Genomic DNA, 18,693 nt, shown 5'->3' with positions numbered 1-18,693 from the left:
TTGATGTCTTTTTCTGCCCCACTCAAGGGCATGCTGCTTGTTAGGCAGCTCCTCGGCAGAGGGACAAGCAGTACACGCAGAGACTCTCCAAACTTTGTCACAGACATTCACGAAACAGCTTGTTCTTCCTGTGAGTCCACAGGAGCTCATGTTAGATAAGAAACTACTGCAAGACTAGGAGCTTTAAAGAAGTTGCAAGCAAATATTTTCTAAGCAGTATGACTATCTGTTCCTGTTTCATCTGAGTCTGAAAAATCCACAATGATAAATAGGAAAATTAAAATATGAAGAGAAAGCTATTAGTGGAGACACTGGGCTTGAGCCTGCCAAGCAAGCCCAAAGCACCAGCAAAACAGTGTTGGTGGAGCAAGGGCACTAAATGGAATGACATTTGAAAGTGTTCGAATTTACAAATGTGTGCACCCGTGTATGTGGGGAAGGAAGCGGTCACAGGCAGACAAAGAGGTGCCAGAGAGGGGCAAAGAGCACGATACATTCTGCACTGTAGGCAATCAATGGAATAATGTACGTGTGAATTAATTCATTAATGGTTCCTGGAGTGAATCTTAAAGATCATGAAACACCAACTGACAAGGGTCTACAAAAAAATTTCTGTTTAGTAAATGCAAAAAGAAAAATCACAAACAAACTCAAGTTGGTTTCAACATTTATTTATAATTCAGTGTACAATTCATAAATCAAGAAACAAAAGCCAGGGTATATTTTTAATCAAAGCTTTTGCTGCTCACAATATATGCTATAAGAAATTGAACTGATAGATCATTTATTATTGTTATGAAACTAAAGGCTTTATATTCTTAAGTGGAGTGAAGCAGACAGCAATATGTTCATATTAGAAAGTTCCTACTGTGAGTGAAAAATGGATTAAATCTGAGATATTGTTTAGTAAGACAGATGAATCTGTATTTATTTTTGGCTGTGAAACTACTAGAACTATACATAGCTGCTAAGTATGAAGAACCAGCACTGGGGGAAATCACCTTGCCAGTTTGCCCTGTGTGTCTGTGTTTGGCAAACGCAGCCTGCAGGGTGTGTAGTCCATTTGCACGCAATCAGATCTCTGACCTGAAACGTGTACATTCTGGAACATTAATTGGCACGATTAAAAAGTTATTTAGAGGATGAGCTTGGAGCAAAAAATGTTGTCGCTTCTCAGAATCCTGAAACGCAGGATTCTGTACTTCCTAATAAGCCATTTGAACTGTTACTGTTTGCAGAGAGATGTTGTAAGTGTTCACTGAGGGGGGAAAGTAATGATCAAACCACTCATGCAACACACAAATCTGAAGAGTCCAGCATGTGTCAGTGCAAAGCAAATTTATTCTATAAAGTGACTAGTGTGAAAAAGAATTAGAAAGGATTATAAAAATACACTACCATATGTTGTAGTAGTTGAAAGTGATTAATCCAGTTCTTAAATCCTATTTTAAACTCCTTTTCATTTCTGTCTATAGAAAAATAGAAGCCACATCACTTTGTTTGAATGCTATGTAGTTAATTACATCTTCTAAGAAACTCTTTTAAAACTAAATGTAATGTTTAATTACAAAATGCTCTCCCTGAAAACAGTTAGCTTGTACATTGATTTGTAGTTCATTAAAAATGCTTTCTTAATTATATTTCCAGCCAGAAAATACACAGAGATTAAAGAGTCTTTAGAGAAGTTTTGAAATCACAGCATGAACTGTAACAAGAAAGTTACACTTCAAATAGTGGACCACTGACAGCCACGACCACCTTTCTGTAATTTCAAAACTTAATTGTTGCAAAAATAGTAATTGGAAAGCAGTGCTCATTGTAAAAGCTACCAGTATTACATTTTTTTATAGGAGTAGATTTGCAAGGACTAATTAGAAAGCAAATCAATTGCATCAAACAAGTGTAAAGTTGGCATCAGCTGTCGGGCCGGGCACCTCAGTGTGCGGGGTTCACGGCTAAGGGCAGCCCGCGCTTGGGCTCGTAGGGGGTTGTCCGGGAAACCATGCGGATGCAGTCGATAACAGGGCACACGCTGAGACACAGGGTGCAGCCTGTACAGCTGTCAGTAACCGTGGGCAGGTGGGTTTCGGGATCAAACTGGATAGCCTGCGAGCGGGAATAAACATTATCGATGTCACGCACAGAAAAGGTCAGAATTGCTCCCATTCTAGTGCCTGCATTTCCTGCGCTACAGCACTTGGAGACATCTTGGTGTGATTCTGCACTGCAGCTATAGCAACTGTTCCACTGGCCGGGAACAAAAGAGCCCCCTCTCCAGACACTGTGAAATTAGAGAGGTGGGCCAAATTACACCTCGGCAAACGCTCATGGGTCACAAGGGCTGGTTACGAAAGGAGGAGTTTGCTCCATGATACTTAAACTCCCAGAGGGTATTTCTCCTTCACGTGAAGGAAATATTTCCTAAGATATCAATGTGCTGGGCTTATTGGTTTAGAGGAGACACCAGATCACACCTGATCAGCTTCAGCACAATGCCCGTCACAAGGCATTCTTTTGACTTCTACTTTCAGCACAGCATAAACAATCTAATTTAATAAACAGTAGAGAAAAACAGAGCTCATTGTGCCTCATGTGATTACTTTCCTTTGCAAATCTTTGAAAGGAATTATCAGAGTTTGGGGCAGGCAGAGCTTGCTTTAGTTCTCACGTTCCATGCAGTGAATCCTCATTACCAATTAGGGTGATAAGTGTATTTGAATGTGAAATAACAATTGCAGTCTCAATGATATAAGCTCCTGGTTATAATGGAAAAGGCAATTAAAAGCAAAACCAAAAGCATCACACAACTGCAAAAGTGTCAATATCTAAGAAGCAAGACTAGAAAAGTAAAAAATTTTAAAAAATGCCAAAACCACTGAGTATCTACTTTGAAGAGTTTAGGAGGAAAATCAGGCCTGAAAGTTGAACTCTGGCAAACAAGCAGTGCCTTAGCAAATCTCCCTGACCACTCTCAGCATATGGGGGGAGGGGCAGGGAGGTGATGGGAAGTATTGGTGCTGCTGCAGGTTGGCTCCAAAGGCAGATTTGAGGCATTTGGGGTTTCAGTACTAGGAAGGCACAGAAGTTGTTGTAGCAACCAGCAAGGGCAGGAAGTCTGAAGTAACTGCCCTGGATCTCTGAGTTTTACTTTAGCTCGAGCACAAAGAGAGCTCTGGCTCATGAGTATCTAAGGAGGACTCCTTCCTTTCTCCCTAACAACAATGCACATCTTGAAAGGGAGTTCAAAGAGGGAGAGGAAGTCAGGACTACAGTGCTGACTTTAAATTAAGGAAAGCTTTTCTGTTGGACTCATACAAGGTGACAGCTGTGTAGAGCAGCGTGGATATTTCTGAAACAAAGGGAAGCATAAAGCAGATGCTGTTTTGAAGGTGAGGGGGGTTGTTGTTGATTTATTTGCAATTAAGAATTCCTTTGCAATTCTGTTCAATTAATTTCTTTGCGTTTTCCTTAATTAAATAAGGAAAAAGCATCTTTCTTTTGTGCTTAGAAAACCTTCTGGGGGTTTAAACTTTGGTTCTTTTGATGCTGATTTTTTTCCAGTTACAGAAAATAAAATTTATTAAATCTAAACCCAATCTTTTGCTCTCTAAGGGTTATATGAAAAATATAATATTCCTGAGAAATCTGGTGGAAGGGGAAGAGGTGAAGATTGCAATGTCAAGAAGAAATTTAGAAAGTTAAAAGGCTACTGTAGTAATCTATTTTGGTATAAATACAGCATTAATTTTCTTGTATCAGTGGAAAAAACCTTTGCTCTGACATACTTGTTTCAATTACAGTTGATTTTCAATGGAAGACTTCTTTCTGTGACTTTATGTAGTTCAAGTCATCAGACCTATTATTGATTAGACTGAATTAAAGAGGAACAAAAACTGATGGTGTCCAGAGGAGACCTGGTGCTCAATTAAAGTATTTGTTTTTGACAAGCTCTTCTCAGACTAAGATGTATGGAAAAATTCATGTAGAAATTATTGCTTGCTGCATACTGGATTCCATGAAAGTTATACTAGACCATATTTTGGTTTTCTAAAAAAAGATGAGCCCTCCTGTACTGCTTTTTTTACTGCAGACCAGTCCATCATCTCCAGTGGACATGGCATGAAATGGCACCTAGACATGCTGATATATTTCATACAACTTGCTACCATATTGAGCAATCAGAAAAATACTTTGCTGCAAACAGGAGCCTCAGCTCAAAATTGAGCCATTTTCTGGTCACAATGATTTCTGCAAACTTCAACCTGCTGCTCTAAACCCTGGCAGTTATCCTGGAGAAAGGATTTGTAACTCAATCAAGATCAAAACAAAGCCCCATCTGCCTGAAACCTGAATTAGTTTGGTTACTCTGAGGGAACAAGAACTGGGTTTCTTAAAAAGCATTTGGCAATAAGACCAGCCCTTGTATCCCTGCATCCCCTTGGTGGGAAGGGACGTGTTCTTCCCTTTCTCCCTCATGTACTTGAAAAGCATCAAGAACTGTATTTACTGCCATTGGGGCTCCTTCATTTTCTTCCTCTTAAAAAGAACCCCACTTGCAGTCAGGGCCCTGTGACAGTGATGTGGTCTGTGCAGCCCCTCTGGACCAGCCGTGGTCCTGCACAGCTTGTGAGCCAGAGCCTGGGAGCATGATGGGCTTTGAATTCAACATTTTAGGCATCTGTTTTTGCCACCTGCTCATTAACAGAAGGTGAATTCTTTCTTCCCAGCAGCAGAAAGATAACTCATTGTGCCTTCCTGCTAATTACAGCTGTGCTCTTACCTGGTAGCCAGAATCATTACAGGTCATGTAGCATTTGCCACAGTTGATACACATTTCCTCGTCAATCAGAGCCACAACTTGCTCTGTGTTGCACAGATCACCATATGTTCCAATATACTGCAGTGCTTTTCCAATTACATCCTAGGGGGAAAAAAAAGTTATCGACTCATTTATGAGCTACCTAGGCAGTCTCCATAGCTGCACTGGAGCGCTCTCTGGTACTTTAACATGGAAGATTTGGCCATGCATTTTGATGATGTTTAGGATTTTTCTTTTAAATTTCCAAGAGGCTGACCTTCATATCCCCTGTAAAACACAAAAGAATCTTCCACACAGGCACATTTTGAATGTAGGGGGTACTAGAAGTATACATTGTGTACAAACACATTCTGCAAATAGGTTACACATTTAGTACTCGATTTTGCATGTGCTGTTGTTTTGCCATGATTGGGTGAAACTTCAAGGAGCAAAATGGAATGTAAAACAGGAGTGACAATCAGATCATCTTTGGTCATTTCTCACTAGCACAGATTCAAGAGCTCACAGCAAGGAAAGAAAAAACAGAAAGAGAACAATAACAGCTCTTCTCTGTTTAGCAAGATGCACAAATGACATGATCATCAGCTTACTGCAAATACTGTACAGAAGTAGGCTCTGGGTCTAATCCTACAAGATCTGTTAACTTCACAGGGAGGAACTTGTGGCATTAACCTTACACACATCAGTGCTGCAAAAGGGTAGCAGCGCAGCACATGGGTACATACCACAAAAAGGAAAGCTCTGCTACATAAATTAAATGCAGAAATGAGCCCAACCTTATGTTCCTAGTCTGCTAAGAACTTGCAAACTCAGCACTACTTTCTGAAAGAATGAGGTCTACCTGGTCTTCAGCACTTGTACAATAGTATCCTTATGCAGAGACAAATTTCTACATTCACTGGAGGCACCAGTAGGATCTATGAAGTTGCTCCTAGTGACTGTTGAGATAGAAAATTCAACCAAATCCTATGCCCAGGAAGAAAGACTGGCAAATTGTAATGTTTCTTTGTTCCAAAAACACTCAAATGTTTTCTCTCTGCCAAACCCCATAGTTGCTGCCATGTGAAATACCTTGGTTGCATTCATTCAATGCTAAAACCTTTCCAGTTCTTCTCAGCAACATGCAGAGAACATTAATGCTCTTTCAGCATAAAACAGCTATGGCACATTGCTAAAGGCAGCATGATGAGTGTGGACAGATGACTGTGAGCGAGTTATCACAGCTTAATGAGTTAACACTCATCACTTGAGCTGTGCAAGCTGATTTTGTGCATGGTCCAAATTCAGTGCAAATTTGAAGTAAAATCTGTTTGCTTAAACTACTGTAAAAGGTCAATTAACTACTATGAAAGTGTTTCAGCTAATACTTTTTACTAGAATGAGACTTGAACACGGAGCCCTTTACTGTGACTCCACTGATGAACCACAGTAACTAAATAAAATGTGATCTCCTAGGAACTGCTTACACCCCCATCTTTTCACTTCCAGTTCTTACTCAGAAACATTCATGTATTTACTGGATTTACAGCAGTTTTCAGGTGTCTGCAGTCTTCTGTGTCAGTTGAAATACTGCAGTGGTAGAATTCAGCTCCAGCTTGTTTCAGCTCTCATGTAGGCTTCTCTCCTGACAAGCCTTGTCTTTTGAACCTGCTGCAGGTTTCAAAATACATGTCTGTGTGTGATCTACTGCCCCCAGCAATACTAGGTATCCTTAAACCTGTCTTGTGTGTATACAGCCCCCAAATGTTCCATTGCCAAAAATGCATGTTACCTGCAATTGATGAGCTGTGTGCTCAAGAATTTAAAGAAATGATGTAAAACCTGCACAACATACAATTAAGTAGCTTTCCACTGCCTGCCTGTGTTGCAAAAGTATCAACAAGGGGAGATTCCTGATAGTGAAGAGCTTTTCAGTCTAAAAAAAGCACATGTTTAAAAAGCATAGGTAATTTTCTCAGGGAGGTTCTGGATTCACATTTGTATTCTTTATTGTTTGGATGTTCACAAAACCCAGAACTCAAGTGGGTTGCAGAGATGGGCTACTCACATAACCATGGAATGGAGTGCCTTGCTTGCGAGAGAAGACAAAAAGAATCTTACAAGATGTTTAGCCTAGGAAGATGATGGCAGAGCAGGAATATAATGTCTATATATATGTATATATATACACACACACACATCAGGGAGGAAAAAGAACTATTTAAGTTAAATGACAATGTTGGCACAAGAACACAATTATAAGCAAGCCATGAATAAATTCATGGCTGGAAATTATAGAAGGTTTTTTAAATGGGAAAGGAGTGAGGTGGTTAACACCCTTCTAGGGAAACAGCTGGAGGAGAGGGGGGAAACAGTCTGAGGTTTAGGGTAGCATTTAGATGGCTCAGGAAATGGTTGCTTGAAACAACATGATCAAAATTGATTTTTCCAGCTAAAAACTTACAAAGGGAATAATGAAAACAATGCATAAGGCATGGTGATTTCTGCATTTTTAACCAAGTCTCACTTCTCACAAAATCACAAAAATACACTTTTGGGGACTCAGAATCCCAAATAGGGAGCATGATGGCACTTCAGAGGCCTGAAAGTGATTTCAAAAGACTGTGTCAATGATTTACTGCTCATTTACACTCATTGGTGTTGTGTCTTTTAATCACTTATTTCTCTCAAGCAAAAACTGTATCTTTATTCATTTGCAAAGTTTCAAGATATTATTGGCTAAAAAAGCAATGGTACTTAAAAGATGTTCTGCAGGTGCACTCTTTTACAGCTTCTTGTTTTCATCAAATCATAAATGCTTGGAACAAAATAAACAGTGCAGCAAGAAATAATCAGCTTTCTCTGTTTAAAGCAGTTTCACTCCGAAAAGCAACTGTCTAAAATGGCACTATGGGATTCCACACTTGGTATATCTCAATGGCCTCTGGATCAAATTTGCACTGTATACAGATTAATTGGGGTTTTTTTGTGGGTTTTTTTTTTGCCAACTGCCAGACCTGCAAACAGAAGCCAGGTTCTGAAAGTCAAGCTGTGTTCTTTCTGGCTTATGCATTACCAGCAGCAATTAAAAAAAAAACAAAACCAAAACAAAAACTGGAAGTTAAATTTGGTCCTAAGCTGCACCTTTGCAACAGCAGGGACCCAGAGTACTCTTTTTGATTACTGTTGTGCTGTCCTACTCTTCTCAACAAAACCGTACTGAAAAAACTGAGAAAGGAATGTAGTCCTGCAACTGGAACTGTCAGGGAATTCAGTTGCTATGGAGAGAATCAGAGCAGAATCCATTAGTTTTATGTTACTAATGAATACAGAAAAAAAATTCTTTTTGTCACTAAGCTAAGCAGATCTGGGTTTGAGTATACACAAGGAGAAGATCTGTTCAGCAGGATATTATTTTTGCAATTCTGTAATAGCTGCATTTTAATGTTAATGTATCAAACATTTTATGGTGATTAGATTTTCATTAGTCACCATATTAGTAAACCTATATTTGCAAATACAATTAATGGTTCAGCTCTGGTCCTTGTAGACCTGCTGTGTCCCTCTTCATGCAGATGCTTTTGTAAAAGACCACACGGTGTTCTAGAGATGATGAATATCACAGGCCTCTCATTAGAAAGCCATACACAGTGCAGGTACTGCATGTCATAAAGCAAGTTCAAAGGGAACACACATGAGGGAGGTACCTGCCTTCTACCTGATCTTTTTTTGGCAATAAAGGTGGGGTACGGTCAGAGAGCGAGAGATGAAAAGAAGAAATGTTAGAAAGAAAACTATGGATTAAAGTCACCAGAAGCTGAGGGTACATGACCAAGGTAAATTTACAGTAAAGTAGCTAACAAAAATACATTAACTTTTCTTGAAAGATTACAGATGTTTTGCCAATACTCAAGAAAGGCTACTAAAGGTACACTTTATTTGGGGACCTCTAAGCCTTATTTTCAGTGTAACAGTAGCAATACTAGCTAAAGTGGGACTTATAAAATAATTCAAACCATAGAATCATACAATATCCTGAGCTGGAAGGGACCCACATCATTGAGTCCAGTTACTTATGTTTTCTATAATGGAAATTATGCTTCGTGTATCGATCGCAATTCTTTATGAAGACCATGAAGTAATAAATCCAAAAACCAAAAAAAAACCCCAAACCAAACCAAACCCCCAAAAAACCCCAAAACCCCAGTAATTTTATTGTTTGACAAGGCCTCTCACAGTGGCCTGTGACACAACAGAGCTCTGAAATTCACTAGCCATGAAGTGGCTAAACAGAGCAAAAAATAAAGGGTCAGAATAAAATGATCAATGTTCAGAAAAATATTAGCAGAACAAAGTCTCAATTTTCTGGTTTAGTTATGATGCTGTTTAATATGCTTGAATGTGTTTCAGGAAAAGATTTGAACCAGAAGTCTTTGGTTGATACAAGTTTTCATTTAAACCAAATTAAAGAAAATCCAAGGAACTTGTAGGTATTTTATAAAATTTGATGAACAGGTACTATCACAGTGAAAAAATGCAGTTTGACAAGCAGCTGATCAAAGTAAGTAACTTTTGCTGATCTTGCCAACAGATACATTCTAGATTAAAGAAAGCTGCAAGAGAAAACAGGGTAGGAGACCCCACTGACAGCTCATGGAACTGTCCTGATCAGAGGCAAACAAACTAGCAAGGTGTTAAGATAGAAAATAGCCCCATAACTACTGTAGTGCTGCTGTTCTAATTAACCAGCCATGATGTGGAATACACAGTCATTGCAGTCTTACCAACAGAAGCACAGTGCCCTGGAGCACTGGGCAATGATTAATGGGATGAAATTTAACAAGTCCAAATGCCAGATTCTGCACTTAGGCTAGAGTAACACCAGGCAGAAATATAACCAGGAGAGGAGGGGCTGCAGAGTACCCTGCAGGAAGTGATCTGGGGGTGCTGGTGGGCACAGCTGAGTGTGGGTCAGTGTTGTGCCCAGACAGCCCAGAGGGCAAAACCATGTCCTGGGGCACAGCAAACATGGCACAAGTGGCCAAAAGAGGCAACCATCCCACTGTGTGAGGCACTGCTGCGGCCTCACCTGGCGTGCTGCCTGCAGCTCTGGGCTCCACCACTTCAGAAGGATGTGAAGGTACTCGAATGCATCCAGAGCAGGGCAACAAAGCTGGGGAAAGGGCAGGAATGTCCTATGAGGAGCAGCAAAGGACTTTGAGTTTGTCTAGTTTGTAGTCTGTCCTCTACAGCTTCCGGGGAAAGAGGAATTTTGGATTTCTAGGATTTCTCCCCATACCTGAAGACTAAAATTAACTTAACCTGTATATATAATGTGAATACCTCCTGAGGTACTGTGATGGGGAAGGGAAGGGGAGGGGAGGGGAGGGGAGGGGCAAGGCGAGGAGAGGAGAGGAGAGGAGAGGAGAGGCAAGGAGAGGCAAGGCGAGGAGAGGAGAGGAGAGATGCATAGCTCCACCTGAAATATGGAACATCTCCACACTTATGATGAAGACTACAATATGGCCTTTTCTAGGCAGGCAAGCACAAGGTAAATCCACTCATGTTAAACCACACAGAGACATGCCCGGAAGGATCCAAATGGTACAACAGCAAAATAGTTATGGCAAAATAGTGTTGTCCCTGCTTCAATATTCCTCACCTCTCAAGAGGCTTTTAGAGATTTAGCACAGCACTGGACTAAATGTGGCTAAATGCCTCCTGCAGTGCTGGCTTTTAGGCGGGTGCTTACACATCAGCAAAAAAAGACTTGCACATTATGTATGTGCAAAAGACCATGTAAATGTATCTGTACAAACAAGGGTGAAAAATAAACACAAGGAATTTAAGCTTGAGGATCTCTGTGGGTATTTTTCCAGCAGGTGGAACAGCATGTCATGCCCTAGCTAAGAGAGCTATGCCAGAATGTTTGAACTACCAAACAATCTCTACAGCAAGACTTCTGGAATAAAAAAAGGAAGGAATAAAATAAGCAGATAAATGGTGACTGAATATTGTGGTATAGGCCCTGAAGGACAAAGAACTAAATTATTAGGAAGAAAACAGAGAAACATATAAGGAAAGAAATTAAAGTAATAAGGAGGTAACCTGAGGTAGGCAAATACATCTGTGGGAGGTGTACAAAGCTGCAACTGAAAAGATCCAGGGCACATATCCACATACAGCACAATTTCTGGTATTACAGACAAGTGAGAAAAGAATAAACAACTCTGCCGAATATCAAACTATGCAGTTTCAATTAATATTGAAAAATAGAGAAAATAAAGAGAAAAGCCACGGGAAAAGACATCAAAAAATAAATTAGATTTTGAATAATCACAGAGGGGTTTTAAATTGACAAATAAATGGTAATTTGACAGCATGTGGAATTTATATAAATGTTGGAATTTAGGTATCACCAACCCAACAGCCGATTAGACTGATGAGGAAATTTTGGGGAGGCATCAGGAAATTTATAGCAACCCTCCAAACACAGCCAGCCAATGCAGGGGTCATAGCTCTTTCAAGGGCACCTATCTCTCCTTTAGGTACTGGAATTGGCTCTAGAGTGCCCCCAGAGCCTTCTCTTTTCCAGGCTGAACAGTCGTAAGTCTCTCAGTCTGTCTATATAGGAGAGGTGCTCCTGCTGTTTGATCATCTTGGTGGCTCTCTGAGGGCTTCCTTGTTGTGTCTGAATTTGTCCAGGAGCTACTGTTCATCCCTGCAGGCCTCCGGGAATTTTTCCCCGACTTCCTCTTTGTTGGGATGCATCATTCCTGAGCTTGGAAGAGGTGATTCTTGAATATTAACTACCAGCTTGCTTGGGCCTCTCTTCCCTCCAGGGCTTTCTTTCATGGTCCTCTATCATGCAGATTCCTGACAGGCCATATTCTCCCTCCTCTCTGTGACTGAAGTTGCTGTTTTTCCCCCCTTTTAAAATACATTATCCCAGAGGCACTGCCATCGCTGCCGATGGGCTTGGCCTTGCCAGTGGTGGTTCTGTCCTGCAGCTGGCTGCCAGTGGCTCTGTCAGACCCTGGGGAGCTTTCAGCAGCTTCTCACAGAAGCCACCCCTGTAGCCCCACCTCTTTCAAACCGTGCCAGGCAAACCCAACACACCACCTCTCACTGCTGGTTTTGTCACTATGGTTAAAACATTCCCTTCTGAAGAGATGGTCAGACTGAAAGACTGCCATCAGCCAGCTTTGGCAATGCCTGTCTTCTTGTAATTGCTTCAGTCACATTTAACTGAAGGTGTGGAGAAGATGCTAACCTGATTTCCCTGGCTGAGAAGCTCCTCAGACACCAGTCAGAAGTATTCAATATCTATGCAAACAAAAGTTTGTGTTTGGGGGAATTCATTTTCCTCTTCCCTGCAGTATGGTCTCTTTTCTTCTTTTTAATCTATCTCCTACTACTTGGATCTTTTTTTGCTTTTATGCTTGGAGTTAGGCATGATAAATTTCTGACCTCAATTTTTAAATTTTTTTTTTTTCTAGTCTTCATGTCCATTTTTCCCTCTTGCTAAACTTTTCCCTTCATTCAGTTTATTTGCTTTTGGATGGTATCAGTTTTTTGGTTTTCTGCTGTTTTCAGAAGCAAGCCATCTCATTGAAAATGCAGTTATTGGCTGTTGCTTCTTCTTTCTCTTTTTCCCTACATCAGTACTCTCCCTGCAAGGAGAACAGAACCATGAAACCTCTGAGGTCAAGCAGGCTTTGAAAATGCTCATCATAGTGAGGAAAAAAGAGTAGATTGCTGTTCTTTGGAACTTTTTGTACATATACAGAAAGGAACCCCAGCACAAAAGGAGGCAAGGGATTTTCAAAAGCATGACATAAACCGAACTAAGCAGCCCAAAAACCTGAGAGGGTGCCAAACTAATTAACTCAAACAGGAAGACAATTCAAAATTTCTCCTTGTCTGGTTTTGCCATCCTACCAGTTAGCTTGGAATACTGGATGTGTTGGTAAACTGCAAAATTCTCTTGGGAATTATGTGGTTTTTGAACCAGAGCTCACGTTGTATTTTATGCTTGGCCTTATTTCTTCAGGAATTCTTACATGTCTGATCATGCAGCTATCTGATATTCTCCCCTATATGAAGAAGACAGTCAACAAGGTCAACAGATATAATTTTCATATTGCTTTATAAATGGTCTACATGAGAATCCTGATATAAAAAAATTATTTTTCTTATTCAGATTGAAGTTTAAGTAAGCTCTAAAGTGAACACCTAAAATAATTAGCTCATGCCGTTTCATTTTATTGATATTTATTGACTACCTAAGGGAAGAGAAAAGCTTCAATGTATGGATTATGCAGTAGATAGGGGTCACAGGTTTTATTTTTACCTTGACATTTACTCATTGTAGACAGTGGATCAGCTACTTAGACAAACATTCTTCAGCTTTAAAAGTTCAATCTCTAAACCTATGACACAGCTTTTATATGTTCCGAACACCAGCCTTTGCCATCGATCCTACATGAGGGATGGAGGCATTTAGCACATTCCAAGTAATCAAAAGGTCTTATGCAAAACAGCTCATACTGTAGCATTCAAACTGAAAGAAATTCTAAACAGTCCTGCTTTGTTCTTCAAGGCATTACCCCTGCTTGATCTGCAGCTACTGTTCCACTGCCTGAACATCTTCATTCTGAAAAATGACATTAGGGAAATACCTATACATGTACATCACAGATCATTTCCCATCGATTTTGGTTAAAAGCTAGAAAGTCTGCATAAAGAGTTGCCTTTGATGCCCTCTAACGAGCTTAAAAGCAGTAATAACCAACTCAAACTGCTAGAAATGACTGTGCATGTCAACTGCCTATCATTTCTCATGCATGTATTTTTGTTACCTTGATTGCTGGAATGGGCTTCTTTGGAACGAAGTGCTTTTTCTCGGGAAGCACAGCAGCCATGTTCTGTGCCTTCAGTTTAATCTTGTTCTCAGCTATGATCTTTTTGCGTTGCTCCAGGTAAGGTCCAAAACTGGGCAGTTTCTGAAACAAAAACCAGTAAACAGTATTATGCTTAGTAAGTGGGTGTAGTAAAAAGATGAGTCTGATCCCAAGGGTGAGACCTTAAGTCCGTGCTGACTGCAACTTGCTTCTTATTCAGGAAGCTGAAATTGAAATCAGTAAGACTGCACTAGAATGAGAAGTGAATAAAAACCAAATATGAACACTGGGATCTGACTTGGAAATATATACTGAATATTAAAATACTAATATTTCACAGGAGAAAAGTAGCTGAATTGCAGGTCAGCATACAACAGTCTATTATTTCCCCATTGCATACTCGCTTATATATAAAAATGTATCATGTTAAATAATTCAAATGTGTAACTTTATTTCTGTTTTATTTTATATTATGTGGAAAGGTATCATAAAATTATCAGTTTACTTAGAAGGGTTCCACCAGTATTTAAGATTATTTGTATCAATACCAGAATATATCAATACATACTCTTAAAGCTTTCAAACATGTATGTGGCAGTGTGATAACAGAAGGCTGTTTTGACCTGTCAAAGTAAAGCTAACAAACACCAAATGAACTGAAACACATTATAATCTCCTAATTTACCTCTATGTCCCACTTGCAATCTTTTATGCAACATTTAGTCCTTGAACCCAATTAAGCAAACTCTAGAGGAAGATTTCACCGAATTGCAAAACTCGTATCTCACCCAAGAACATGAAAGAGCTGGATCAGATTTCCTAAAACACTCATCTTCCTGACAAAAAAATTCCTTTTGCTTACCTAGCAGAGGTATGGACAACTGTAGTGTGCCACAATCACAGATTTAGGTGAGCGAAAAATGATAGAAAAATGGATTTTTGCTTGATGCAACAGACGATGCCCTTCCTCCCCTGAAACTAGTTCCTTATTCTGCAGAAGTATTTTATCCACCTAACTAAAGCCTGTTCAGAAGCTACAGCAGTACTGCAGAAACCAGCAGGTAGTAACAAGGGATACATAGCCGGAGCAGCTGCTGGCATTAATTCACGCTAATAATACAACCTCAAAGAGCATATCGAACAAGATACAGTACTGCTGTGCTTATCAATTTTTTAAGAGGGAATTTCAATGTGAATTTTAAACCCCAAATTATTTAAAAATTTACAAATTATTATTTTTTAAAATGAAGCAAATCCAGAAGAGGTTACCCTGCTCTTCTGCTAATCCTTAGGTGAAAAATTCCTCAATGATCTCCGTCAGTCACAATACCCAACCTTGGGACCTCAGGCTTCTTGCTATGACAAACAAAAGCTTTCTCGGCTGCTGGGTTTTGGGCACTCTGAGCATACCGCCAGAGGGTGAGGTCCTTGAAACGCTCCCCTGCTTCTGAGACTTGGTTTGTGGTCTCAACGCATTTTTAACAGCAAGTCAGCCTGAGCCTTGCCGTGTCCCGGAGCTGTCCAGAGGAGCTGCCTCCCGCAGGCTGGGACTGAACCTTGCTCTGGGTCACAGCCACGGTCTGGGCAAAAGCAAGGCAGGACTGGGGGTGTTGCAGATCCCATGTGTCCCAAATGCAGAGGCAGCCAGAGTTTACCCACTGGCAGAGGGCTCTTATTTTGTCTGTTCAATGAGAACTTGGCTCCTGCATGTCATGTTCAAGGGCTTCCTTACAGACATCAAACTTTCCTTTCTGTGCAGTTGCTGTACATGAAATGTTCTAGGACATCTTAAAACCAGGCTTTGAGAATTCCAGCAAACAGCAGTAAGGTGGTGGCCTTACACACGGACAAATAAGACAATAAAAGCATAATTATTTTAAACAGCAAAATGAATAGAAGGAAGAATTTGTCTAATTTCAATCTAATCAATAGGTTCTAAAGCACACACACATAAACTCAATTCTCTATACGACTTAGAAAACCTAAAACTTTTAGCAGAATTCTAAAAAATAAAAATTTTGATGAAAAGTGTTCTTGTATGTCTACTAGGCTGAATCAATTAGAAATATATTTTTGGCTAAGAATAAGTAGTGGCTGTGTCACTGAGGAACTATTTCCTCTCCATAATTTATGTGCTGATGCCAACAACTTTGGCTTGAGAGGGCAGGAGACCTGATGACAAAGCATTTTTGGATTCTTTCCTGTCTGGCCAGGAATTGAATTGCTGACTTTGAGAGTAGGTAGCAAAGCTAATTTTGCTGAGGTTTTAACTGAAGTAGTAGAGAGAGGAGACAGTTGTTCACGACTTGACTGATTGAAGATCATCTTTGGGAACACCAGCCAAATCTTTGCAGAATAAATCCTTTACTTTTCTGTTCTCTTGATATACACCAAATATCCTAATTTCTACAGACAGAAACACTAGGAATATTGAAATTAAATAGGTGATCTAAGGAAAAGTGTGGGAAAAGAATCCATTTTTGTGTATAGGCAAAAAGGCAATTACAAAGGTTAATTAATTTTCATAGTTGTGAGATGGAAGCATTCAGATTTTTGTATCTAACATAGCTGCTAGCTGGAATGTACAGCAGGCATTTTGAGGTGTGCAATGCCTTCATTTCCATAATTCAGATGTTTTGTAACGACATGAGTGCAGTTAAATTAAACCATATAATCCACATATTTTAAAAATGAATTATGGTTAATCTAGAAAATGGCCATCCAACCTGCATATTTGCTGTGCACTGCTGTTTTTCCATCAAGAACCTGGCTAAATGGAATTTAAGATAATTAAGGAAACATGTAGGTCTTGGTTCAGGCTTGGGCACATACACAATCAGCTTGCATTGACTTCACAGAAGGTGACTGTGTGCCATACAAATGGCCTGGTTATTTTGTGTTTGGGGTCTAGTAGTTCACAAGCAGCCAAGCCAAATTTCATTAAACAACACTGAAAACCAGCAATCTTTTCTATAGCAATAAATAATACATGAAAATGTAGCCTCAGGAGCTTAGGAAGGACTTATTGATGGTTCCCCTTATGAGTAATGCACAGACATAGGGAATGCTGAGGAGACTGCTTATTGTTCAGAGCTGCGGTTTCAAACATTTTGCAGTCAAAGGCCACATGAAATGGCAAAAAATATTTTAATGAAGTGTGTTACTGGATCCAGCAAAAGTGGAAAAATGTTGAAATAGCTGCAGAAGAGATGGGTATTTAAGAGATTTTAAAATTAAAATACCCCTTTGTAGGGGATAACTTCCTAAGCACATGGGGGATATAACAACAAAATTCCCAATGAAAGCATAAGTTCAGAGCTTGATGTGTTTAACTCTGTTTGCTTTTGAAATATTTATACAGTACTTTTATTTTTTTAATTTCCAGATATTCCAGTGTCACTAAACTCTCCATAAACTGATATCTTTGTCATATCAACATCTGCCTAGAAAAAACAATTAATATGACTATGTGGAGCATGACAAGTGCTTAGAAGATTGCAACAAGCAGAGTAATTAGATAATTCTTGTCTACTTATATATCTGTATCAGTGATGTCTATAGCTGCATTATTTGTATCCATCTGTCTCTATATAGACATAATTCAGTGTGTTTCTACTGGAGGGATAACATCAAGAATGGAGTCTAAATAAATATATTAAATGGAATTATTTCATTGTTTATAATTGCATTATCACAAAACTGGAAGCTTGAAATATTTTGCTGGAATATTTTACACAAAGAAAACAAAAATCCAAATCCTTCCCCCACCTCCACAAGCTGCCTTTTAAGTGATGAACTGTATAAATCTTCAGCAACATTGTGATTTTTGTTTCAGTACTTTCTCCAGGGATTCATCATTGATGAATTTGTTCTTACCAAAAAACCTAAATCCTGCTCATTTAAAGATAACAGTATCTTCCACTAAGCCTGTCTCTATTCAGATATAAAAAAGCATTACCCTGCCAATAGAGAACTGACAACTTAATGAATCAACAATGAAACCTTAAGCCAGAGAGCTTTAAGGTGAGTAAGTCTGTTTTGATTATAATTTATTCATGGATCAATCTAAAGGTAATTGAGCATATTATGAACTAAAAAAGGTGCTTGTTTCCTAATGGCTAAAAGTAGAGAGAATCCTCCACTTCAGATTGCTGCAATTTTTATGGGCACACCAGCAAGCAGCCTACAGGCTGGTGAACAGGGCAGTGCAATAGGCATCAGACGACCCAGGCTTTATTTCTAACTTGGAAACTGATCTGATCCTTACTCTGGGAAAATCCATGTATGTCTCCATGATGTAGTCATGGGTTGCTTATTTGGGACCTGTCTGCTACTAAGGGGCTGGATGCCATCTACTGTTAGAAGACACAGATTTCAGCTGGCACAGTCTTTTGGGTTTGCATGGCAAGGTTTTGGTTGTGGGGTGGCTGCAGGGGTTCTGGGAGAAGCTTCTCCTGTGTCTGACTGAGCCAAGGGCAGCTGGCTCCAAGAAGGACCTGCCACTGGCCAGTGGTGGTAGTGCCTCTGGGATAACAGCAGTGGTGGTAGTGGATAACATGAATACATCAGTAAGAAAAGGAATATGAGGGAAAATGTGGCCCCGCTACTGAATGGAAAAAGAAACCTTGCAAGGGGCTGCAGAGGAGGCTGGGATACTGAACACCTTCGCAGTCTTCACCTCCAAATCCAGCCCTCAGGAATCCTTGACCCAGGAAACCAGGGAGAAAGTCTGGAGAAAGAAAGACTTTTCCTTAGTAAAGGAGGTTTGGGTTAGAGACCATTTAGTCAAATTTGACATCCACAAGTCCATGGACTCTGATGGGATGCACCCACATGTACTGAGGAACTGCCAGAGATCACTGCCATCTTGATCACTGTTGAAAGGTCATGGCAGTCAGGAGAGATGCCTGAGAACTGGGAGAAAGCAAATGTCACACCAGTCTTCGTAAAAAACAGGAAGCACACAGGGAACTACCAGCTTGTCAGCCTCAC

The 18,693-nt window shown here is 39.9% G+C and overlaps 1 protein-coding gene across 5 annotated transcripts in view; it reads right to left on the bottom strand.

Moving 5' to 3' along the window:
* Positions 1 to 655: 655 nt before the first annotated feature.
* The window catches only part of DPYD (dihydropyrimidine dehydrogenase), a 359,733-nt gene continuing 341,695 nt past the window's right edge, over positions 656 to 18,693 (bottom strand). For all 5 annotated transcript variants that reach the window (XM_048312842.1, XM_048312844.1, XM_048312846.1 and 2 more), the window contains 3 exons: positions 13,660 to 13,803; positions 4,781 to 4,921; positions 656 to 2,106 (listed from right to left, as the gene is read on the bottom strand). In XM_048312842.1, coding sequence (XP_048168799.1) covers positions 1,936 to 2,106; positions 4,781 to 4,921; positions 13,660 to 13,803 — 456 coding nt within the window. In that variant the 3' untranslated portion in view covers positions 656 to 1,935. The remainder of the gene's footprint in view (positions 2,107 to 4,780; positions 4,922 to 13,659; positions 13,804 to 18,693) is intronic.

The sequence above is a fragment of the Corvus hawaiiensis genome, chromosome 9 (assembly GCF_020740725.1).
Source record: "Corvus hawaiiensis isolate bCorHaw1 chromosome 9, bCorHaw1.pri.cur, whole genome shotgun sequence".
Lineage (NCBI taxonomy): Eukaryota > Metazoa > Chordata > Aves > Passeriformes > Corvidae > Corvus > Corvus hawaiiensis.
This window is presented reverse-complemented; position numbering and strand designations above follow the sequence as displayed.